This window comes from Cyanistes caeruleus, chromosome 2 (assembly GCF_971803275.1).
Source record: "Cyanistes caeruleus chromosome 2, bCyaCae1.hap1.1, whole genome shotgun sequence".
NCBI lineage: Eukaryota > Metazoa > Chordata > Aves > Passeriformes > Paridae > Cyanistes > Cyanistes caeruleus.
The window spans coordinates 116877042-116901825 of NC_141702.1; the positions used below are offsets into that span (position 1 = coordinate 116877042).

Sequence of the window (24784 nt, forward strand, 5' to 3'; positions counted from 1 at the left end):
ATCTCTGTCATTAACAAAAGGTTTGGGTTTTTTATAATGCTGATCTTCAGTTAATCACAGAGGTTGTAACTTGTGAAGATTCCTTAAAATCTTTAAAAGGAACCTAGGCATCAATGAATTGCTTCCTTTTGGAGGGTTTCCCTGGAGGAACCCAGGGCTCTCAAAGGTTCAGAATGGAGCTGGGCAGAAAAATATAACTGCTCCACCTCCACGTGAGGTGGTTCTTTCCCCTCCCTGAAAAATCCCCTAACTCTGCCAAAGCTGTGAGATTTTGAGGCCAGCAAGAAATGTACAGACCTAAGTGAGGCGTGCTCAGGTTGTGGTTCACGTTTTAGGCAGTGCTGCAGGAATAGGCCACGGGGCAGCTGTGCCAGAGGGAGAAGGGACTGCCAGGAACCATCCCTGTGACCTCCTTGGATGATGTGAGCGGCTGCTGGATCTGGTATGTGGATTCATTCTGCTCAGGTGAGTTACCTGAGCTGCCTGTCCCTGTGAACGGAGCACCTGCAGGGCCTGGGCCGTTCGACACTCACTCTGGTTTTCTTCTTTTCCACTGTGTTCACCTCTGGATGCAAAGGGGAATTTGGAATGGTATCAAATGAATCCTTGTGAACATTTTGTTTGCTGTTTCATCAGCTGCTTCTTGTTCTCTTTTGTGACGTGAGAAAATGAAGTTTTCTCCGTGAAAACAGCACGTGAAATACTACTGGCAAAATGGGATCAGGTTTTGATCAGGTTCAAGCCATCACACAAATCCAAGTTCTAGTTTTGTAGAAGGAATATTGAAGATACTCTCTGGTGGCTGAACTAAAGTGCTAGAAAAGCTTGATTTTCTGTCTGGAACCAGGCCAGTGGTAAGTCCCAGCTCTGGGAATGCAGCTGCCCATAGTGTGTGCTGTCATTCCCTTCCCTGCTGGGGAGCACGTTGTGTTTTACTCCAGTGAGCACTGTGGTGATTGCTTACTTTTAACCAAACATCTTCATTCCTCTCCCATTATAAAAACACCTAAAAATCTGTGCTTTTACTTTCACTTCATCTTTCCTGGGGAGAAAGGAAAGCTCAGTATTTAAACACACAGGGAGCAAATGGGGATGTAGTTATCCTAATATTTCCATTCAAATTTCCTTTTTATATGGAAAGGTTGATTTTTATGGCTCATTAGAATTACTTGGAGCCTGCTGGTACTTCAGACTTTGACATTTGTTACTCTGGATTCCAGGGGAGTGTGGGAGCTGAACCTGCGCACCGTGGTGCTTTCAGAGATGCAGAAAGGACAGTGGCCATTCCAAGTGTCAGTCACACATCAGGAAATTAAAAGATCACCCTTGATAAGGGCACTTTTTATGTCTTTGTTGCTGTGGTTGCAGGGACAAAAGTAACACTGAGATCTTGTTTGTAAATCTGCCCTGGATTGGTTTCTTTGTATCAGAACCATCCAGCTCCTCCCAAGAGAATCAGTCCTCTGCTCAATGCTGCACTCTCCTGCCATCCCAGCAGTCTCCAGACTTCCCAGCTGACTCCCCAAAATAGACATCCAGGGGCCTGTTCCAGCCACCTGCTCACTGCTGAATGGCCAAGGAGCTGCTCATCCCTGCAGCATCCATCAGCTTTGACTCCCACAGTGCAGTTGCCAGATGGCTGCTGGGGTAAAAACCCCACTAATATTTTTTGTTGGTTCTTCTGGCTGGCTTGAAGGGGACAAAATTAATTGGTTCAGCTTTGACTGATGTGAGATGCTGTCCCAAAACACTCAAAAAATTGGTATTTTATGACTTTACTTGGAGAAATGGTTTGTGGGGAATTAGGAAGCCAGAATAACTGTTTTACTTACGTAAGGTACTTGATAAAACAGCTTTGCACAACAGTCTTGGGAAATGGGCAATGGCTTGAACATTAAGATATTTGAATTCTATGTTTTAGCTAACTTCTCCAGTTAATCTTTACTGCAGTTAACTGAAAGGAGAAAGTCCCAGCTGGGTCATCTTTCCCCTGCAGAGGTTTTCATGTGCTGACATGTGAGACTGTTGTTGTCTCTCTGTTCCTGCAGAAGGACACAGGTCCAGAGTGGAAAGCTGTGCAAAGTCCCCCTTTCTAGCAAGTAACAGACATCAGGACAAGCAGGTTGTGGTTTTTCTCTGAAATCATTTTGGCTTTTGCAAGTGGTGTTTTCTAAGCCACAAGTTGTGTCTCTGTTCAGTAACCTTCTGTGGGGTTTTTCAGCTGGAATTTGTGATTGACCTTTTTGAACCACAGTGAAAAGTTTCCTTTTCAGAGCCTGGTTCAGCTCAGCTCCAGGTGTGACCCCATTCCCTGTTTGTAGTTCCTGCCAAAGGAACAAGGGAGAAGCAGGAGGTGTGGGAGGGGATGTTCACGCTACTCTGACTCTGCTGGGTTTTTTGACATCGATGGTGGCGGTGAGGTTTGCGTGGTTGCTCAGGCAAACTCTGCTGTTCAGTTCCTTGGCTCCAGGGTTAAAGGTCAGACAGCTGATGCCTCATTAAGCAGCCAGAGGAAGTCTCATTCAGAGAGATTCGTTAAAATGAGGAGCCAATTACTTGGAGAGAAGCTGTGTGTGTTGGTGTCAGATGTGCTGGGGAGACCTGGAATTCAATTTCTCGTTTTCCTTAGTTTTGCTTCCCTTGTGTTGGTGCTGGCACCTTCCACCTCACCCCAGCTCAGCAACTAGCCAGCCTGGGAAGTGGTGGATCTTGCTGGAGATTCCAGTTCCAGTTGGACCCCTGAGCTCTGTGGAGCTTCCCAAAGTGTGTTGGCTGGACTGCAGCAGGAATTCAGTGGTCACAGAGGGGCTTTGGGATGTGACTGGCACATGTGGAAGGATCCATAAAGGGTGGCACGTGAAAAACTTCACAGTGGGGGAGGGAAGAGGAGCTTTTAGCCCGAGTGGCAAATAATGACAATTAAAGTAATTCACCAATATCCTGTGAATGTGGCAAAGAAGCATCTAAGTGGAAAAAGATATATCAAGGTGAGAAGAGTTTTGAAGAATACAGACATTCTAGAATGGGGAGTGGTGCAACACTGTTGTTACATCCAGAAATGTTTGCAGCTTCCCAACATAAAAACCTTTTGAGTTCATTAAGGTTGAGTTCAGCTGCACATATTAAAATATTCAGCTATCATGCAGCACTTCCTGTCTCATGCTGCAGGATAAATACCTGTTTTTAGCACAAACGATGCAAACTTTAAATAAATGCAAGCAGACGTGTCCCCAGTTTTTTGCTGCAAGCGCACTGAAATGCCAAGGTTAAAGCAGTTTGCATTTGAATTGTTTCTGACACTGATATGTGACAAATGCCTCATGGTGTAATTGTGTGTAAATTGATATTAATGTGCAGTCTGCAGCTGAAAAACTGAATTATATACACATGATATACTCTTAATTTCCCTGTCAAACAGTTACTGTAAACCTGTTGCAAACTGCATATTTTTTAAAATTTAAAACAAGGAGAAATTAAGAAATTTTAAACAAGTCTGTTACACTTCGGATGAGGGTTGTCTCTTTGATAAGATATTTTTATTTCCAGCTGATGGGTGCATCTGACTCTTAACATTTTCAGAATAACAAGAGCTCTTTGGGTTGTGGAGATGGAATTACCTGAAAATCAGGAGCTGTTTGCCCAAGGATGTCTGGAAGCTGGGTCTCTGCATCTGGCCTCAGTATCCAGGATTCTAATGGAAATAACTGCAATCTCACCTGTATTAGGTGTTACCCTAAATGTGCAGGCTGGGACCTGCTTTTAGAAATCTAAATCAAGATTTTGGCTTTTTGGGTGTGAGCAAACTCTGCTCTCAGTCTCCTGGATATTTTGGATGACAGAGGGAAATGTACATTCCTGTCTTTGGAGGTTTAATTGCATATTTCTTTCCTTGCTTAATCATTTTCTCTCTTTTTACCATATTTTATTCCGTTATGTTCTAGGTTGGCCTTGACCATATGAACTAAAAGATGGTGCTGAAGTCCAGGATGACACAAGAAGTTGGTGTATTTATTTTTTTGGGGGGGGAGAATGTAGATAAATGGATCCTGATGAAGTCCCATATTAATGATTTACAGGCAAAACTCCAGAGTTTAAAAGAGTGGGAAGTGGGAACAAAGTAACCCAGTGAGATCTGGCAAACATGTCTGGCAAGCCAGTGTGCATTGCAGATTTTGAGGAGTATGCGAAAACCTTTCTGCCCAAATCCGTGTACGATTATTACCGATCTGGGGCGGATGACCAGGAAACACTGGCTGATAATGTCGCAGCGTTTTCCAGGTAGGAGGATGATTGAAGGCTGGGGTGGGAGGCAGGGGGTGTAAGTTCTGCTTTATTGGTAGATGTGGTGCAATTTTAGATTTTTCTCTGTGACAAAACTCAGTTCCGCAACTTCTTCCTATTTTTTCTTCAAAACTCTGCAACTTCTTTCTATTTTAGCAAAAAGACTCTGAAAGAACTGATTTTCAGGATTACTCTCTCTCCCCTTTCACTCCTCCACCTAACATATTCTGTCAAAAAGCAGTCCCTAAAATCCATTAGCACCTTTTAATCTTTGCCTGCATTTGGGTTCTTTTGTTATCAGAAATTCTCTCCAGAGTCCTTCAGCTCCAATATTTAATCAGCTAATGAAACTGAAACTTCTACATTTCAGGTTATAGTGCCTGCAAGGGGTTCTTGGGGTGGGGTTGTGCTTTTTAGGTCCTTAGGAAGTTTTGCCTTTTCCTCAGTTATCCCAAACTGATTTAGTTCCAAAGCCTTCCCAGATGAGAGCTACAGGGCCCTGCAGGAAGGAGCTGCATTTCCCAGCTCTGGGGTGAGCTGGGAAATCCAGGGCTCAGTCCTGGGCAGCCCAGCCATGCTCAAGGGATTCCAGCAGGAGGTCAGCCCTTTACCAGGAGATACTGTAAATGCTGGGAACAGCTCTAAACCAATTTTGACCTAGACTGACCTCCTGAGCTGTTGTCAAAACTTGGGCTCAGGTCACCCTTAGCCTCAGAAGGACAAAGTCGACACAAAGTCAGTGAGAATTTGCTGTGGGATTTGGTGGAAGTGTCACAACTGGCATCTCATCAGTTGGTTCCCTACTCCTAAATATCCCTGAGCAGGGCAGAGGGAAGGAGGCAGCTGGAGGCTGCTCCCCTCAGCCCAGCTGAGCCCAGTGAAGCTGCTGATACAGCTGCTGACATCGCCTTCCTTCAGGGGCTGTGTTGGTGCAGACATTTAACCCCCTGCACTTGCCTTTGCAAAGGCTTTGTCTTTAGTTCCTCTGAGTTTAACAAACCAAACCACGATTTTCCTGTTTTATCCTCAGTCTTTCTCCCTCCCTGCTTTGCTTTTCTGCAATCCTACTCACTGCTATGGCTATGGGCCATTCAGCTGGAAGCCTGATGCAAGTTGAATGTTGTAGAAAACTGTGATAATTCATTTAGCAGGATCTCAAAGGTCAGAAATGGGCCCAGAATCTTAATTTTAAGGACACACATAGAAAAGCTTTATAATGTTAAAAGAAGACAACTCACCTCCACTGCTTATTCCAGACCTCCTGGCTCCGTGCAGAAGCTGCCATCACAGAAATTTCCCTGCTTAAACACAAGCCAAAAGATTGCCCTGAGGAGTGAATAGGAGCAGGAGGGGATGGAGTAGCACTCACCTGATTTTTACTGTACCTTTTTTAATGCTTCCAGATGCTCTGATGCTACTTGCCCTCATAAAACCAAAATGAGACATTAAGGAAAGGACACTCAAAGGAAGTACTTGTAGGCAATAAACTCTGGGAGCAGTGAATGTTCTACTTGGAACTGCTGAAGCTAATCATGCCAGAGACCAGCTAACAAAGAGCTGGGCACATCCCTTGCTGTGCTGGCGTTAGCAGAGCTGGGAGATAAGGACAGCTCTGCTCTGAAGCTGTTTCCTGCCACAGGGATGGATTCCTCTGATAAGAGACCCCCTTACATTGGGCTGGTTGCCTGTGGGGTTCAGGCTTACCTCATCTTTCCTGGATCTTCTGTCAGATTTTCAGTAAACCCTCCAGTTTTAGGTGTTCAAAACTGTGATGTTTGCAGGCAACCTGGGACTAAAGATGTTCACTAACAGTGCCTTGAATGGCCTGAGACATTAAAAGAAATCAAAGACATTTGGTGTGGCTGAAAGTCCCTCAATGCTGAGTCCCTGCCCCTCAGCAGTGTGGAGATGAAGGGACTGGGAGATGTTTCTCTTTGCTCTCCCTCCCTTCATATTTATCTGAAGAAAAACAAGATCACATTTTCTCAGCACATGTTGCCATTAACAGTCCTTAGATCATATTTGCAATGGCTTCCTCAGAATACATCTCTAAAAGGTAGAACCTGCTAGAAAGACTGTAATATAGCCTTTATATAGTCAATAGGTTTATAAGACCTATTTGACACAAAGGACTTGGTAAAACCTTTCTTTTTTCCTTGGTTGCTCTTGGGAGAAGGATGGCCCTGCTGTTAGAGATGGGGAAGTGCTTCTCACTCTGACCCTCACACAGTGCTGCTGTTTCTGCCTGTTCCTGACTGCAGCTTGGGGGTAAATATAAAGTCAGATGGACTTTACACCCCTGAGGCACAAAGGTCACCAAGTCAGATAGTTTTGTGAAATACAGGAGTATGTTCAGCTTCATTTCCCATTGATTTCCCCTGTCAGAAGCTTAGTTGCAGGGTTCAGTCTGATTTTAAAGGTTTGCAGTTTATGAAATATTTGTAAGTTCAAATGGAAGAGAAAGGAGAAAACTGAACCAGAAGCAGGAACTGTTAGCCTGTACCTTTATGGTGCAGGATTAGTCAGGTGAGGTGTGAGGGTGGAAAAGCAGTTCTGGGCTCATCTGTGGATTATTATTTTTTTGGCAAACAAATGGTTTCATTTCTGGAGAAACAAATAGATGTTCTTATGAAGGACTAATATTGCTATTGTTATTAAGAACTAACCCTAATGGATGGTTGTGTTGCTGGACCCTGCAGTATCTTTGGAACACTCCATGCAATTTTGGGAGCAGCACAGGTAAAGGTAAAGCTACCCCATGACAAATTCATACTCATTGGATTATAAAATGTATGTCTTGGCCTTTTGACCTGGAGGTACTTTGTGTAATCACATATCATGGTACAAACTGCCTCCACAAGGACAGTGTTTAAGATAAGTTTCAGGCACAGCAACTCTCCCCCAGCTCTTCTGGGACTGAGGAAAGAACCAGCACTCGGATGTTGACATCAGTGCATTCCTGCTGAGGCCAGATAAGAATTTCTTTTTCATAGTTCTCAAATGGCCCTGGCAGAAGTGAGGCATTAAGGCCAAAAAGGATGATTTGGGATGGCAGAGAATATGTCATTCTCTGGGGTGTCTGCCTGCCTTCACCTTGGCTTTGCTCTGCATCCCGGAATGCCGAGTGTCCTCCAAGCCCCATCTGGAGCTGAAATCCCCTCTCAACTTGTCACAGAAGCAAGAGGCCTGAATGGAGAAGAGGTGTTTGTGACAAGGTCAGGACACCTTTAGCTCGATGGCATTCAGGAAATCAATCTGGAGTCTCCCCTCTCGGCATGCCAAGGAGGGGGATGTTGGTGTGCGTAGGAGCAGGCTCCTGCTAATCCTCCCTGCCATGGAATTCCTGCAGGCCTTGGGAGAAGCTGCCTTGTTCTGTGTGCAAGGAACAGCAGCTGCTGCTTCAGCAGTGCCAGCATCAATGCAGATCATGCAATTTCTGCAAACAAGGTGTTACCTTATAGCAATTAAAGACATTAAAATGGCCACAGCAATAATTTAAACATTGGTTAAAAAAGCAAGGCTGAGAGTGGGACATGGTCAGACAAGTCTGGGAAGTTTAGGGGGAGAAAAGGAATGCTTGGAATAATAATTCAGATATGTTGTGACATCTTTCACCTGGGATTCCCAGTGCACCACGAGAAGTGTGTGGATGGCAAGATGTGCTGGGAGGGAAGATAATTTTCCCCAAGGAAAAGCAGCTGTTGCTTAACCTGGCACAGCACCAGCCCCTGAAGGCAAGTGTAGGAGAGAGAAGAGCAGGAAGCTGGGTTGGGTTTAGGATGGAGGCTTGGCCTAAGCAAAGTGTCTTTTTCCCAAATGTACTTCTTGCCTTACAACATGAGGGGATTTGGGACAACTCAGCAGAGGAACAAGAGGAGCTGCTTGAAAATAAGGTGCAGTTTGAAAATTCCAATGTTTTTCTCAGCTGAAAGCAGCCAGTGCTTCCCTCTTACCACACTGCAAGGTAATTTACAATCAGAGTGTTTTTTGAGCATGGAGAAAAAAGGAAAAAACCCAAAAGATTAATCCTTCTTCCTTCCCTTTAATCTTTCCTTCAGAACAGCTTTTAGCTGGAGTTGCCTAAATTGGGAGTGCTCGCTGCCTTCCCCACTGCGGCATCTCCCGCTTCCAGCTGGGAAGAAGGATGCATTCACTCTCAGTTGCTGATTGCAACACACGAGTGTGGACTTGGCTGAAAAAGGATGTGGGTGATGAGGAGGTGATGAATTAAATTTTTTAAAAAAAAATCCAAATTTTTTTTCTAAAATATGCAGGGAATGTTTCACTGAGAGACTTGGAGGAAGCAGGTGCTGCGTGGCAGCTGAATGAATGCGTGCTCTGGTGACTGGGAAATGCTGCCTGTGAGGGTTCCTTGCTGCTGTTAAGGGCATTTCCCTGGCCAGACAACGCCTGCTTTCAAGTATCTGTCAAACTCAGAGCTGGAAACACTGAGTTTCCAAAGCAATCAGGTTTTATTAAAGGATGATGATACTCAGGTAGTGAACCTGTTTGGTGTTTTTGTGGGACCAGTCAGTTCTGTGTCAGGAGCAATGCCTGGATGTTGGTTGAGAGGATGTGACCTGATAAGGAATCTCTGCTTGGGACTGCATCATTTTTCTTGCATGCACTGCTGGGAGGATTTTGGCTCCTCCTGTTTCTCTTCCCAGCTAAAAGCGCCAGGGATGTTTGTTGTGTACCTCAGGACTGACCCTCAGAGGCTGGCTGTGAGATGGCAGTGGCAGGTAACAACCTGACAGGTCACAGAAACCAGGAGCCTGGGGAAGAGGGGCATGCTTCACGTCCTTTATGCTTTTGGGTTTGATTGTATAAATGAGCAAGGTTACAAAGGGATTTTTGTTTTCTTTCTTTGCTGGGAAAAGATGCCTCAGAGTGGAAGCCTTCGGAATGAGGAATTAGGAAAAAAATGGGGAGAAAGAAGTCATGTTTTCTTTGTCCCACCCTGAGCCCATCCTCCCCTGAAAAATAACAAACTTACAATGGCATGAAAACAAGTGTGAGGAGATGTTCCTGCCGTGTGTGTCTTGGCACTGAGCAGCACAGCTGACTTCCACAGCCACACATCTCCTTCCAAGCATCATAACTGTCCTTCTCCTCCCTGGGGAGCACTGCCTGGGGAGCTGGCACGGCCCCAAGCTCCAGGCCTTCAGAAAGGTGGGTCTCTGCCACGCTCTGCCCTAGGCTTTTTGGGGAAACATCTCTTGATCTTTCTATAAAACAGAGATTTTGGGGTTTTTTCCCCTGAATTGTCCTTTTAATACACAAGCTCAAGCTCACCCCTACTCCCTGTCAGAGGGTAGCAGTGGCTCTGGTTCTCTTTCCGTGCTGGTAGCTAAAATACTATCAGCTCGAGCATTCTGGTGCTGAGCAGTATTAGACCATACATTTTTAATTCTTCCGTGTAATTACAGTTCAGGAGCCATGGGAGCCCCTTTGAAGGGAGGGAGGCCTCAGTGAGAGGTCAGTGCTTGCAGGGAGCAGAGCTTTGGCCTGGCTGAGCTCAGGAGAGGCAGCCCCAAGTGTTGCACCTCCTCTTGTGGCTTCTGTGACAACACCTGGGGAAAAGTCCCATGGCACAGGTATCCCCAGGAATGCAACCCCATCACAGGGATTATGATCTTTTGATGCTGTTTTGGGGGGGTTGAAAAAAAAGGTACATTTCTGTGTGCGCAGACATGTGGTGTCCAGCCTGGCTGCAGTAAACTGTAATTTCAGATTAAGTGTGGTTTAGTTTGCTCTGGTTTGGAGAAGAGAGTTTCAAGCACGCAGGCCAGGCTTGGTTATCCAAAAATCCCATGTCTTTTGGGTTCCCTAGTCCATCAATAGGACAACTGAGGGTGGCTGATGACTTTTCCCATTTGCAGGCAGCATCTGGCACCCAGTTCTGCCCCAAGGCTTTCAGAAGGCTGAGACTCAGCATGAACCTCATTGTTTTACAGCTCCTGTCCCAAACAATACCAGCCAAAAATGTTCAAGGGGTCTTTGCCTCTTTCAGCCTCACTGCTCTTTGGTCCTTCCTTGCCTCCTCCCTCAAGGTTTTGTGCCCTGCAGTTTTGCTGCAGCTCTGGATGACACAGTGGGATTCTGTTCCAGCCCCGACACAGCTTCCACCGTGTGACAGCAGGAAAACCTGCTCTTACCCATTGGGAACTGTAAATTCCCCCCATGCTGCAGCCATTTGAAATTCAGTTTATCTGTGTGCATGCCAGGTGGAAGCTGTACCCCCGGGTGCTCAGGGACGTCTCGGTGATGGACCTGTCCACCTCTGTTCTGGGCCAGAGGGTCACGGTGCCCGTGTGCGTGGCCGCCACCGCCATGCAGCGCATGGCTCACCCCCACGGAGAGACGGCGACTGCCAGAGGTGAGCCCTGGGTGGGGAGGGACAGGGCAGTGCTGTGCCTGCTGCCTGGCCATCCCAGCTGGGTTCCTTGCTCCTCTGTGGGTTTCAGCTCCTGCTCAGGGTAACCAGGCTGATTCTTGCCTTTGTTTTTTACCCTTTCACTCATCTGAGTGTGGTTTCTCTCTCTGTGAAACTGAGGGAAATGAAGGATGCAAGAGTGGAATAATGTGTCGCATATAAAACTGAAAACATCTATCTGCCTACCTATACATTCTATGTAACTATAAACACTGTCACAGCAATGCTCTTCTGTTAGAGAATTGACTTTAGAAATGCTGAGGCCTTTGTTTGCCTGGGAACAATCCTTGCTTTGAAGAGAGCTCTTTGAGAGCATCCCAGGGAAGCAGTGAGATAAGGGCCCCTCTGGGCTAGAAGCTGCACAAAAATATTGCCAGCACAGAGGCTGCAGCCTGAAAGGATATTAACCAGAATTCAGATGGGGAATTGTCACCTGCTCCTTCAACCCAGCTAAAGAATGGCACCAAATCTGAGGAAGAGGTGTGGGCTGTGCATTTCAGTGCTCCAGTGATGAAAGGAAAAGGGCAAAAAACCTAAATAGCTGATATTTAAAAAAAAAATAATCCTGTGCATGGTTGGGTTATTTATCTAACGGTGTTTCCAGAGTGCAGCAGATCCTGGGGTGAAGCGAGTCGAGTTCTCAGCCCTGCAGCGGGAGCTGCTCTCAGTTCTCATCGCTGTGATGTGCGCGGGGCTGGGTTACAGCACAGCTCCAGCGCTATCTTTGAAAAACACACCTCTCCAGCGTGGCAGCGTGTTTGGGGCCGCGAGTTTCCCCTTCCCAAGAGCTTTGTTAGGAAGCCGTCGCTGTTCTCCCGGTTTGTGAATGCCGGCGCACCCCACGCGATGGCGCTCCAGCACCTCGGATGGGCTTGGGAAGCTCCTCGGTGCTGTCCCATCCTTTGGCAGCTCCTGCGGGTTTGTTCTGGGCCGGCTTGTGCCGGGAGGAAACTGAAACCCCAAGTGCAAACATATTAATGCAATGGTGAGAGCGAGATTTGCAACACAAAATTCAGAATGTTTCTCAGCAAAGATTCACGCTGATGCTGCAGCCCGGCCACATTTTAAGACGTAAATCCACAATGGCACGCAAAGTTGAGTGGAATAATAAGGCTGAGTAGCACAGTTTCTAACTTTAACACGTGATTAGTGCATTTAATGTTCCTGGGTTTTCAAGCTGGGACAGCTCAGTGTACTGGCACTAGTTGGAATGTGTGGTCTAGGAAACTTATCCATTGGAGCTGGTGAATTCTTCATTGCTTTCAAAGGAGGGCAGTATTAAAATCACACCTTCCGTATTGCATTGGCATTTGGGGGAGAAAAAAAGGCTTTGGTTTTGTGCTGTTAGAGGTGGAGCGGGGCACTCAATGCCAAGCTTTTGGTTTGACCTTATAAGATGACAGAAATTAGCTGTAAAGTACACATTTGGCTTACAGGTTCTCTTAAACCTTGGACACTCAGAATCAGGAGGTTTGCCACATCCAACTTCTATTCCAGAGGTAGCACAGAGTTTAAGTGAGCAAACTTGGTTGCTTTAATTCATCTTCTGCTTCAGCTGCACCAGTTTGCACAAGCCAAGGAAGTCTGATCCATAGTCCCACAAAGCCTGGCATGCTCCATAAGCCTGGCTTTTTTTGGCTCAGGTGTGAGCAGCTCCCAAAGGAGCCTCCCTGCATGCCACGAGTCTGCCTGGCTGGCCTTGAACCCCAAGAGATAATCCTGGCTCACACCTGCCCTGCAGAGCAGGGTGATGAGGGGAGCACCGACAGCACCTTCCCTGAACTCCGGGTGTTTGGAGAACAATGCTCGAGGAATTTCCTGGAGTGACAGCGTGGTGCTTGGAGCTGCTCTGCTCTCCTGGCAGCTTTGCCCACGTGTTGTAGGGTAAATGTCCTCTCTAGGGACAAAGGCATGTCATGGTGTCCCTTAGAACTCCCTGCCCTCACAACCCCTTGCTCTGGGGCTTCTCAGGGTTTTGGGGGTTGCTGCTTCCTGAGGGACGCTCTCCTGCAGCAACCAAGGTGGTGGGGAGGAGTGTGCACCTTCCCAGAACAGGACAGGCTCTGTCAGCTCACCTGAAACACCCCTTCGTGGGCAGATCTTTTGCATGAGTAAAGAATCTTTCATAGGAAAAACATCCAGCTGTCATTTTAGGAGCTGCTGGTGCCAGGCCAGACAACACCATGTAAGTTAATCCAAAGGTTAGGTGACCCCACTCTGAGCAGAATAAACTGCAGTCATGGGCAAACCTTCCACAGCCTCAAATCCAGGTGTTGGATTTACTTGTACTCCTGTTAGCTAGACTTTAAAATAATAAATTATTTTATAAAAAAATCTAGGCAGGTTTTTAAGGTTGGTCCTCAGTTTTCTCTGACATGTCTGAATGTAGCAAGGAGTCCTTCCTTGCAGAGAAAGCTTTCTTGTCCTTGAAACAATTTCATGCACCTTGGCAGTTGTCCCAGTTTTTCTAGGTCTTCCTTCAAGTATATTCCCTGGCATTTTAGTTGTAGCTCATCAGCGTATGTGGCGATTTTCCAAAGAATGGATTTTCTGTTCAGTAGAAACTGAAAAATTGGGAGGAAAATTGTTTTGGATTAACTGAAATGTTTCATTTGATCCAAAACATAATGTTTTATTTCATTTTCCTACTGGCTAATGCTTTTAGCTATAGTTCTGTTTTGAAACAAAAGTGTCAGCTCAGGAGAAAACATTTCCATTTTGAAAAGATCAACACATGACATTTTGACTTAGGTGTTTTTTTCTCATCCTTCCCACTCCAATTTCAACCTCTTTAACTAAAAATATTTGCCAAATTCGATGAATAATCTTAGCCACTAAAGAGAAAAAGGTTTTTCTCTAAACACTTTTCAATAGAACCCTTCTGATTCTCTGGGATCTTTTTTCTTGCTTGTCCATCAGCAGATTCACTGTTCCTCCATGCCAAGGCATTCATTTGCCACCCTGACTTCATGCAGTGCTTGCAAACCAACATGATCCCCGTGTCAACAGGACCCACCTCTAGTACACTGACTCAAAATCTTGTGCACCATCCAGCTGCTCAGCAAGAAATAACATTTTTTTCAACCTTTTGCAACTTTAAGTTAATTAATTTAATTAATCAAACAGATTTGTAGCACTATTTTATTGAGACTTGGGTTTATATTCCTGCTTATTCCATATTGCACTTACTGGATAGTTTAAATTCCAGTGCCTGGCTTCTCCATGAATGGCTGAAAATCAGATTTCTTGGCCAAGTCTTTTGAGAACTGTCACTGATAGTTGCTCAGGGCTGAAGTTTTTGTGTTTGCCCTCTGCAGCTGCACTCAAGCCGCTCTCCCGGCTGCTGCTGACGCAGGAAGTGTTTCACCATCACCTGCGACGTGACTGCACCATTTGCTTTGCCAAATGGAGAACGGGAATATTGACTGGAAAGCTGTTTTCCACCCCTGTTTCAGCTGAGTTTCTGGCAGCTCTGTCATTCCCACTAGAGAGGGAGCAACACCTTTGTTCCTTTGGCTCTTAACAGGCTGCTACTGTGCTTTTTCTCTCTGTGATGCAGAGCAATGAAATTTGGGTTTCTTGTGCCCATCAGACACGGCTGTGACTGGGAAGGAGGCATTTGGCCATTTATTATATTTTTTGCTCAGCCACAGTGAAAACAGAAGTGAAAACACTCATTACCCACATGGTGATCAAACTTGAGGTTAATTTTGAGATATGCAAATGAATGTCAATCCAGAGTCAAGGAGGGGATAGCATTCACATGGGACAACATGGCCTGGGCTGCCCTGGCCTGGATTCCCCCTGGAGAGTGGCATGGCCTGGGGACTTTGTGCTGCAAGTGTGCCCAGGCAGCCTGGCATGCCAGGCAGATCCCAGATCCATTTTGGCTGCCTGTCCCTTCCCCTCCAGCCTTCCTGCACAGCTGACAAAACGCGTTGTGTCAACGAGAGAAGGGCAGGCACCGCTCACACGCAGGGTTTTGTAAGGGCTGAGGGAAGAGAGGCTGACAGGGATCTCTCAGCCAAATGTGGTTTGTCAAGAGAGTAACGTGGAGTTCTTTAAACAGCTCTGTTCCTCGGGAGATGCAGCTCCAAGAACAAGGCTGCTGCTCCTGAGAAATACCACTGTGCCAAAAGGACACCGTGTTGATCCCAAGGAATGTCCTCTGGCCCGTAGCTTGGGGACAGTGGATTCACTGGTGGATTCAGGGAAAAATGCATGCAGTGGGGCAGCGTGACTGCTGGGCTTTGGAATGCCCCTAAAAGGGAAATGGTGGGAATTTGCCCAGCTAGAGGAAAAAAGTGAGTTCCCATTCCCATACAAGGTAACCCTGACAAAATCTGCAAGCTTAAACTGGGCTCCTCTCCAGTGCCCTCCCTGAAGTATTCTTCCTCTGAGCTGCCCACAGGGACAAATTCCATATCCTTCCCAAACCAAGTAATGAAGTGATGCCCCTTCAGATGGGGGGATGATGCTCTGAGGCTTCAGGATGAGAAAAGGGCTAAGAAAGGTCCCTGCTCTGCTCCCCACTGGAGCTCCCAAGTGCATCCTATCCCATTTGTTGCTACATAAAATACTGCAGTTGAGTTCCCCAAGAGTGAATGGCTTCAAACTGCCAGAGGGCAGGTTTGGATTAGAGATGAGGAAGAGACTCTTTACCATTCTGTGATTCCATGGATTTCCCCAGCTCCCTGTGTGTGGCTACTGCTGTTCTCTCTGCTCTGTCCTGGAGCCCAACAGGAGCCTTCAGGGTGTACAAGAGTGAATGTGTCCTTTGGGCAATGCTCAGGATTAAAAGAAGACCTGGAAAAAAAACCACATAAAAAAACAAACAACTAAAAGCAATCATGAAATGGCAAGAGGAAAGGCTGGTTTACAAAAACATCTCATGCTTAAACTCTGGTAAATGTCACATATTGCAGCAAGAGCATCCTGTGGGAATATGGCTGTAGTAGGACTGATTTGAAATAATAAATAATTTGAAGCACCCCAAAAGTGAAGCAGTAAAATGTGGTTGTTAGAGGAAATTAATTGCTTCTGTTTTCTTCAGCTGCACCTAAATGTGTGAGAAGTGGGAGTGTATTTTTAGAGAAACCTAATTTGAGGTGGGAAAAAAACCCCAACCAAACCTTGCAGCACTTCAGGCCTCTGTATCTCATGGTTTTAGAAGTCTAGAGGATTGTCAAAATAAGCTTTAAAATGATCAAGATCAAGCATAGATCGACCAAAACTGGAACTGGGAATTTCTAAAACTTTGAAAAATTTTGTCTGTGAACTTTGGATTTGCCTGAGAGATCTAAACTATGTGTGTTGAGCTGGTGCTTCACTAGAGAGCTGCGAACTTTACAGGAGAGACGAGGGGAATTTTGTGAGCATGCCTGCATGAAAATTCCAGAACCCCGTTTGGGATGGCTGAACTCTCATTGAACCAAACTGCTTAAAATAAGAGAAAAACACTATTTACTCTGTTGCTACGTATGCAGCTAAGTTGAAAGGATGTGGTGATATATTGTGACTTATATCTTCTCTTCACCAAAAATGTTTTGTTGTGCAGTTGCTGACCAAATTTTTGCTTTTGCAACCATAGGGCTTTGGGAATAAAAGGAAAAAGTGGAAATAAATGCATACCTAAAGGCAGATTGAACATTTACATTTCTCCCTTATCTGATGTGAGGGTTTCACAATTCCTGGGTTCACAACCCTCCCGCGCATTCCCGATATAGAGGGAACTATGTCCAGTAATTTAAAGGAGAGGAACAGAATGGTTACGAACCAGAGAGGTTTGAGTGATTGCTGCTGTATTTCCAGTGAGGGAAAACTAGCTGGTGGCCCTGGGAGGGTGTAACCAATTTGTTTGAATAAGCTGTTCATAAGTTTCCACTCCAAGAGGCTTGTAATCCTTATTTAATAAAATGTTGTCATAAAGACCACTTTTTAATTCCTCCATGGGCTGGGGATGACGTCTTGAAACAGAGGTCCATTTACATTAAAAATATGCATACTGTGGTAGACCAAGGAAAGCAAGGCTTTCTATAATATTTTTGAGTTTTATGGCATGTTTTCCTTATTTTACAATAAGTGACAGATTATTCCAAAAAGAATAAGTGATAGATTCATAAAAACATATCTGTGTGAGGTTAGCCGGTGCAGCCTGCGTTGGCAGTCGCGTGTGCGGACGGTGATTTTTGGGAGGCAACGTGGCAACGTTTGAAAAGTTGGGAGCCTTAAATGCATTATTTTAATGCTCCTGTTTGGAAAATCTCACTTTGTGCTCCTCCAGCCTGCCAGGCTGTGGGGACAGGGATGATGCTGAGCTCCTGGGCCACCTCATCCATCGAGGAGGTGGCTGAGGCAGCTCCGGCCGGCCTTCGCTGGCTGCAGCTGTACGTGTACAAGGACCGGGAGGTCACGGAGTCGCTGGTGAGGCGCGCGGAGAGAGCCGGCTACAGAGGGATCTTCATCACCGTGGACACCCCGTACCTCGGCCGGCGCGTCGCCGACGTGCGCAACAAGTTCCAGCTCCCGCCGCACCTCAGGTACCTCTGCTGCCGGCTGTGGGACCGTGCCAGGGCCCTGGGCACCACCAGGGCTCTGTTCTTGGCAACAGCTCTGCAGAGCTGCGCGTGTATCTCGTGTTGTGCTTGCGCTGGGAGCTGCTTTGGGTCAAAACGAAGCTTTCCTGGCTGTTTGCACACTGTAAAAGGTGCGGTGCCAGGCAATGTGAGGCTGCAGGCTGCTGAAGGAAGAGATGAGGGACATTTCCTTATGCATCTGTCAATGCATTCTTGGCTATCTTCAAACCTCAGCTGGGCACAGCCCAGAGTGGCATGCTCTGATGTTGAGCTGGGATCCAGCAGCAGAAGTGGCTGGGCTCCAAAAGGACCCTGAACCTAGTGGGCCAAAGCTCCCTTCCAAAAGATGTTCTGGTTCCTTCTGTGTTGTCCTATGACACTGCTCTGGGCCCAGGGCCATGTTGCTATTGACTGCAGAGCCCCTTTTCAGGCAACTTCAGCTCTTCTTTTACTCAAACACAGAAACATGTGGATATCAGTCTTTCTTAATTCTCCATGAGGGCAATTGTTACCCCAAAGTGTATTTTGGGACATTTTCTGTGTCTCAGAATTTCTGGCATCTTGATTGACCAGCACTAATTGTAGTTCCTCCCCACTGCAGGGCCAGTGAGGAATTCAGTTTTAACCAGAGTTAAACCAGAATTTTAACCTTGCAATGGTGTTTAAGGGTGCTGATTTGCTTGCCCTTTTGTAAGTATGAATTGATAGACTGTAGAGACTCCCCTGATAAACATATGCTGAAGTTCTGGCTCAGTTCTAGCAGCCAAAGACTGGCTGGAAGAATATTTGCTTGATGGAATATCCAGGACTTGAAGCTAAAAATCTTGTGAGGTTCTTGCACATAGGCCTTGGTAACAACCACAGTCTACCATGGTAAATGTTGGAATTATTTAGAGCATGAAAATGAACACAAAAATGGAGAGACAGAGAGAGAAAAAAAAATAAAAAAATAAAAGACAGCATAATGTATTTTGAAGCAGATAAACTTTGAGGTGAGTTCTCAGTGAAAACTGGTTTTGAATATTATCGATGAAATTGAATTGTTCTTCCTATGTCTCCAAAGACTGTTGTGTTATATTATGCATACATTGTATGTAACACGTACTTAGGAAGAATCGCATCTCGAGGTTTTTCTCAATTTCCATACCATTCAAAAGGAAGAGAAGCCACGGGGCTCTGCAGTGAATCTGATACTCTACCTCACTGGCAAAAACTCCTCCAGAGCTTGGGGTGTTGGCTCTCCCCCATGCATTTGTACTTGCAACTAAGAGATGAAAGTTGGCAGATCAACCTGAACTCTACCCTGATTTCTGTGTTAAAGTACACTTTTAGGAGGAAAGCACCAGAAAGCAAAAAGCCCTAAAGCATCCAACACGAAAATGTACCACCACACCAATAAGCCCTATGTTGTAATCATGCTTGAGATCAGTGTTTGACATATTATCAATATACACTGACCTTTTGCTCTAAAAGATTAAATTAAACAATTATTTAAAAAGCTTATTTTTTAGGGGCAATAGAATTTTAAGGCTTGGGGTTGCGGAGTTTTTAAATCCAATAACCCGAAGACATTTGAGGAAAGTGGGAGAAAGAAAGCGCTTTGACCCCACCTGCCCAAGTACAACAAAGTTTCGAGTGAACTGTATGAAATCACATGAAATTGGAGTAATCCTTAAAGGTTCCAATTAATCACTGCAGATTCCTGAGCGCCGCTTGGGCAGCGCTTTGTTGCAGGGGCCGCGGTGAAACTCTCCTAGCACGGGGCTCCGCTCATTTATGTGATAACTTTTTCTTGGCTTCGGGTTTTCAACAAAGTTTCAAAGCAACAACAAGGTGCCATTGTGCTCTGAAATGTATGTAAGGCAACATTCATCCAAGTGTTGATCTGCATTTCCCAGGCCAAGAAAAACAACAGTTATTTATATAATCTTATCCATGGTTCTGTTTTCCTCTGGGCACCCCACCCTCCACAAACCAACAGCTGAAAAGCTGGATCTTGCTGAGAGCCCGCTCCTTTCTTGTTTGCTTCTGGGCCTGGAGCTGAACAGAGAAGCCATGTGAAATGTTGCTTGTTGCAGGCATGAAATCAGCAGTGAAACCAGCCAGGTTCCATGCAAAAACACTCATGCACTTCCCAAAATGTGAAATGTGAGTATTAAATAGCCCAATGTGGAACAGGACACAGTTTCAGAAGAGCAGGGAAGCTGGGACATGGATGTGCTAGAACCTGTGAGATTTTATTCTGAAAAACCTGAATAACAGCTAATGCTTTCACACCAGCTTCCTTTGCTTCCTACATTTTACAAGGAAATGTACAAAAGGGACACAGGGTAAACAGGCTGGCTGTTTGCCTTATTGGACAGATGAAAATTCTGAATTTTTTGCGGGGCTTCATGCACATCCATCTGTTTCATGGAGCTTAAGAAAACTTCATTTCCTCCTTCTCCTCTCCACCTCCTTGATCCCCTATTCCTCTCATAGCAGAATGCCCCAGATGTGAAAAACAACAAAACCCAACCATATTTCTTTTGCTAAAGCAGGACTGTTACCTTGGGCCAGAGAAACTTGCCCCAGTGTCACAGTAAGATAGAAAGGCTTGGGTTGCAAGGGACATCAAAGATCCAGTGCTTATGTTGATTATCAAATACTTTGTCAGCCAAAAAGGTTTTGGCTCCCTGAGGACTGGGATCTGACATGCTGGGACCGGCTGGTTTTGCTCCTGCGCTGCAGTGCAGCAAAGCTTTAACTCAGGTATATTGAATTCTGCCATCTGGGACTGATTGTGGCTACAGTGAATCTTCCTCAGCCTATTTTTCTGTGTCTTCTGTCACTTTAGATTAAAAAACTTCTCCAGCAGTGACCTGGCATTCTCCTCAGGGAAAGACTTTGGAGAAAACAGCGGGCTGGCTGTGTACGTTGCTGAGGCCATCGATGCCAGTGTCAACTGGGAGGACATCAAGTGGCTGCGGGGGCTGACCTCGCTGCCCATCGTGCTGAAAGGGATCCTCAGGGGTGCGTAGCTCTGCTGCTTCCCGGGGCAAGGCAAAGGAAGAGCTGTCACTTCCTCCTGCACTGTTAGAAACACTCCAGTGAAGGTGTTTGTGGAAGCAGTTGTTTAAATAAGTGCCTGGTGTTGTCACCAATACCACCCTTAATATGATCATGTCAGTGATTTTGCAGTGGGACAAAATCGAGTTCTGGAACATAATAGAGAAAATAAAGGCTAGCAACCAAAGTGGTTGCTGATCCAAAGGGATAAAATGTTCTGCTCCAACATTTCAAACTACTTTTCTGCTCTTATTACTTAAAGATAAAACCTTTTTCTCTGTTGAGGTGAGGCTTTGAAAGGCTGAAGCCCTAAGGTGGCTTTGCATGAGCTGACAGTGCTTTCTTTAGTGATTCCCTGATTGTGGTGTCTACAAGCTCCCGATTGTGGAAGGACACATCCTGTTTGGGGTTTTTTCCTAGCTGATGATGCCAAAGAAGCTGTAAAGATTGGGGTAAATGGGATCCTGGTGTCAAATCATGGAGCACGACAGCTTGATGGGGTCCCTGCTACTGTGAGTACTGATGCAAATATGCTCCAGCAATCTCTAGTTTTCTCTGCCTCTTGGCTTCTTGTTTGCTTTCTCTGAACATGTGGAAGCTGGAGGAAAAACCTGGAATAAGTGTTCTGTGCCTTAAGCCATGAGTAATAACCTCTCTTCGCTGCTCTATGTATGTAGAGTACATCATACTCTGAGCTAGACACAGCCTTTCCTTGGTAGATCAGATTGGAAAACCTTTCAGAATTTTTTTTCCACTCTCCTCTTCCATTTCTTCTTTCTCATTCTGTTTTTGAAAAACCCTCATTGCCATTTGCAACACACTGAAGGTTGTATTAGGGTTGTTTTCCCTCTTTTAATATTCTTTGGAGGCTTCTGAAAAATTACAGTTAAGGAACAGCTAAAGGCAGAATGAAACTCTCCATTTTTCTCCTTTCAAGTATTTTCACCTTTGGAAAAGGGAGAGAGTGGTTAAATTACAGTTTTTCCTTTTTCCTTTTCCTTGTCGTGCTACCCCATGACTTTTCCAAAGGTGAAAGGGATTTGAGAATTTCTCAGTCGGCAAAAAATAAAGAAGTAAAGGAAAATGAAAAAGTATGTGCACAGGATGAAGGAAAAACCCCAAAATTCCAGTCATCACTCATCTTGCTTCATTTGGTGAGGGAAAGCTGCACAAATAAAAAGAGAATGAAAGGGAGGAGAGTCAAAGCCCAGTTGTGCCTCTCTGAGTATTTCCAATAGGTTCATGATGAAAAACCTCCTGTTTTCCGTGATGGTTCCCTGAAGGGAGAGGGGAACAGGTCCTCTTGTCACCTCCTGGGAATGTATTCCAAATTTCATTGAGGGTATTCAAAACTCTTGGGCAAGCCTGTGTGTGAGGTAATTCAACAGCAACAATATATAAGGTTATTAAAAACATCATTTTGAGGAACGTAGGGGAGCTCAAGAAATACAAATTAATTTTTGAGAGCTGCAGTAGAAGAGAAATTGCAAACTCCTTGTTAGGAGTTACTCCCTTGCCACACCACAGGGCAGAGGAGAACTGCTGAAGCTGATGTGTTCCCTGGATTTCTGGTACAGAGAACAACACTTCACAATGCTGTTTTTATAATGTATCTGTATCAGATCACGTTAAATGGTTCTGATTTAGAAACATAATAATTTGCTTCAGTTTTGTGGGGTTTCAGATCGTGAGTTGAACCCGAGCTGGTCAATATTTCTAGTGTCTAGTTACACATTGAGGAAATCTATGTTTTAATTATGGTTTGCATCATGCTTTAGTTATTAGAGCACTTTAATGTTGGTATAGTTTGTCAGGATGTAGAAAGTGGTCTCTGGATATGGAAATAGATCCAAAATATGTCTGGCAAGAGAGCAAAACCAAAGGGAGGGGGAAAATCACAGCAAGTGCCAAACGTTGAGAAAATTTTAATCCAAATCTAAAAACAAACTGCACTTTCAAGTATTTCCCCCCCATCTTCTAGTCATTTTTATCCATTAGAAAGGAAATTAATTACATCCGTATTTGAAAGATGTGAATTTGTGTGTCTTTTCTCTTGCACACACTGTTTCCAGTCTCCTTAATACTTGGCTCCTGGTGGTGTTCCTTTCCTGATTTTCATGAATAGGAACTATTTAGGTGGCCTTATAGGAAACGTTGCCCTGTAATTAATGCTCCAGGCTTGAATTCAGGAGGCTCATCCTTTCACTGGGACCTCTTGCATGGCAAGAGGAATGACTTAATTCCCTGGTTACTTACTTGTAACTTGAGAGCAGTAAAAAACTTTCCCCCCCTCTACTTGCATCTCTGGTGTAGGGGATAAGTTGAGAAAGGGGATGAGCAGAGCTCAGTGAAAGCAACATACATATGCATTAAAAGAAATTATTTCCCACCTTGCTCAAAACTTAGAGGAAAATTAATTTTTTCTTACATTAAGAAATTTTTCTCTATGTTCATTCCTATAATTAGATGCATTTTCAAAAGGGAAAATACATTAATTAAAAATTTTCAGCCAACTCTAAGTTCCTTCAGGCATGTTTCTCTCACTCCTTGTCTATAGGTATAACCTGCCTCTGGGCTCCTCAGATGGCCCTCAGGATTAATGAATGGGAAATTTAAACAGGGAAGCAAAAATGATTATTTAAAAAGTGAGCTGATTTTATTTCATCCCCAAACTAGGGAAGACTGAAAGTTTGGGAGGTAACACCACCAAAAGGCTTCCTTAGTGCTGCTGTTTCGTATATTCTGCATAAGAATCAGATACTGGCTTGTGTCAGGTATGTGTCATGGGGTCAGACAGCCATTTAGTGAGACCCTGCTGATTCTCATTCTGTTTATGTGACTCTCCAAATAAATTTGACCTTTGCATGTACCTTCTACCCTGCAAAGTCACTGCTGGTTCTCAATTCCAGGCTGTGTTATTTGGGTATAGATTTAGGTACACAACTTCTCATGAAGCTGCTGTAAAGCTTGGATCCTGTGTGTAAGAATTGTCTCAAAAAAATAAACAGGGTCTCAGGAGCAGCCAAGCTGTGTTCCTGGTTTCTCTCTTTTAGATTGATGTCTTGCCTGAAATTGTGGAGGCTGTGGAGGGGAAGGTGGAGGTGTTCCTGGATGGTGGTGTAAGAAAAGGCACGGATGTTCTCAAGGCATTGGCTCTTGGTGCCAAAGCTGTTTTCATTGGGAGACCTGTCCTCTGGGGATTGGCTTATCAAGTAAGTGAGGAAAAGCTCAGCTGCATGACTTTACATCCCTAGACTCACTCTTTAGCCTCATTCTATGCACATATTTGTGTCTGTGTGCACAGAGGAGTGTGTGTTTGATGTCTCTGTGGGCATCCAGATCATCTGATTTGCTATTTGCTAAAATTTGCTACGACCAACACTCAGGATTTATGTTTGTGTATAAAACTTTTCTTGGCACACGTATACGTGTCTATACCTACGCACATACACGTACACATAATAGTTCACATTGTCTCCTAATCTCCCAGGGTGAAGAAGGAGCAAAAGAAGTTCTCCAGATGCTGAAGGAAGAGTTTCGCCTGGCAATGGCACTGACAGGTGGGACAGCAACATTTCCTCTCCGTAGTCTCATTTCCTCAGAGCTTTCATTTGCCCTAGGCAAGATGCTATAGCAACTTGCATGAGGGGAATGTTTGCAATCTAAGCAGGTTAGTCTGCGGAGAAATGGGAAAAAGACTTGTTATCCCTGTCTTGTAAATGGGGAACTGAGTAGATTAGGTGATAACATTATTTTGGGATTTTTTTTTCACAAGGAGAGCAATAAATCCATAGACAAGCAGTGGCAAATCTTTGGTTGGTAAGGGGTGGATTTCATCTGACAGAATGTAGATTTTTATGAGGCAGAAAAAGAAAAGGCTTAGAGTGGGTTGGAAAATCAGGGGCTTGAACTGATCTGCAAATTCTCCTCCAGGATGCCGGAGAGTAGAAGAAATTGGCAGGACACTGATCCGAAGACATCAAGTATTGTTCTCCAAGATTTAGGTCTGAAGACTCTTGCCTTGTGCGCTGCCTGTTGTGCTTCCAGACAAAATCCAACTGCATTCCCTCTGTGGAATCCCTCTCCTGCAATCCTGACTGAGGGAATGCTCTCCTCTGTAGGAGATCACTTGTTGAAGAAAGAACTCAAAGCAAATTTTACAGGTGTTTCCAAATCTCTCGGGCTCTTAAGGAAAGCTGCTACACTGGGAGGTGTGATTAGAGATGGGCCTTTACATAAGACCAGCATAGACACTTCAATCTCAAATGCTGATAATTAATTTCCATGCCTGGGAGTAATTTAGCTATTAAAGTGAAACTATAAACAGAAATGTTTTGATAGCAAACAGAAATGCTGAATTTTTAAATGGAAAAGATGCTTCTTGCTCACTGTTTAGAGAAACTAGACTGTAGATTGTAGAGATTAAATCTTGCTTTCTTATGAA

At 44.9% G+C, this 24784-nt stretch overlaps 1 protein-coding gene across 1 annotated transcript; it reads left to right on the forward strand.

The window, feature by feature from the left end:
- Positions 1-335: 335 nt before the first annotated feature.
- On the forward strand, positions 336-24784 carry HAO1 (hydroxyacid oxidase 1). The gene is made up of 10 exons (XM_023923119.2): positions 336-465; positions 3942-3998; positions 4077-4278; positions 10509-10660; positions 17001-17256; positions 20129-20304; positions 20761-20852; positions 23394-23552; positions 23831-23900; positions 24274-24784. The coding sequence occupies exons 3-10, from the start codon at positions 4142-4144 to the stop codon at positions 24342-24344; spliced, it is 1113 nt and encodes a 370-aa protein (XP_023778887.1). The 5' UTR covers positions 336-465; positions 3942-3998; positions 4077-4141; the 3' UTR covers positions 24345-24784.

What these genes read in the sequence shown, in the direction of transcription:
- HAO1 (XM_023923119.2), top strand. Translation starts at nt 4,142, where the DNA reads ATGTCTGGCAAGCCAGTGTGCATTGCAGATTTTGAGGAGTATGCGAAA. An exon ending in AGAGACGGCGACTGCCAGAG is followed by an intron (nt 10,661 to 17,000) that starts GTGAGCCCTGGG and finishes GTGCTCCTCCAG; the next exon opens with CCTGCCAGGCTGTGGGGACA. An exon ending in TTGATGGGGTCCCTGCTACT is followed by an intron (nt 20,853 to 23,393) that starts GTGAGTACTGAT and finishes TCTCTCTTTTAG; the next exon opens with ATTGATGTCTTGCCTGAAAT.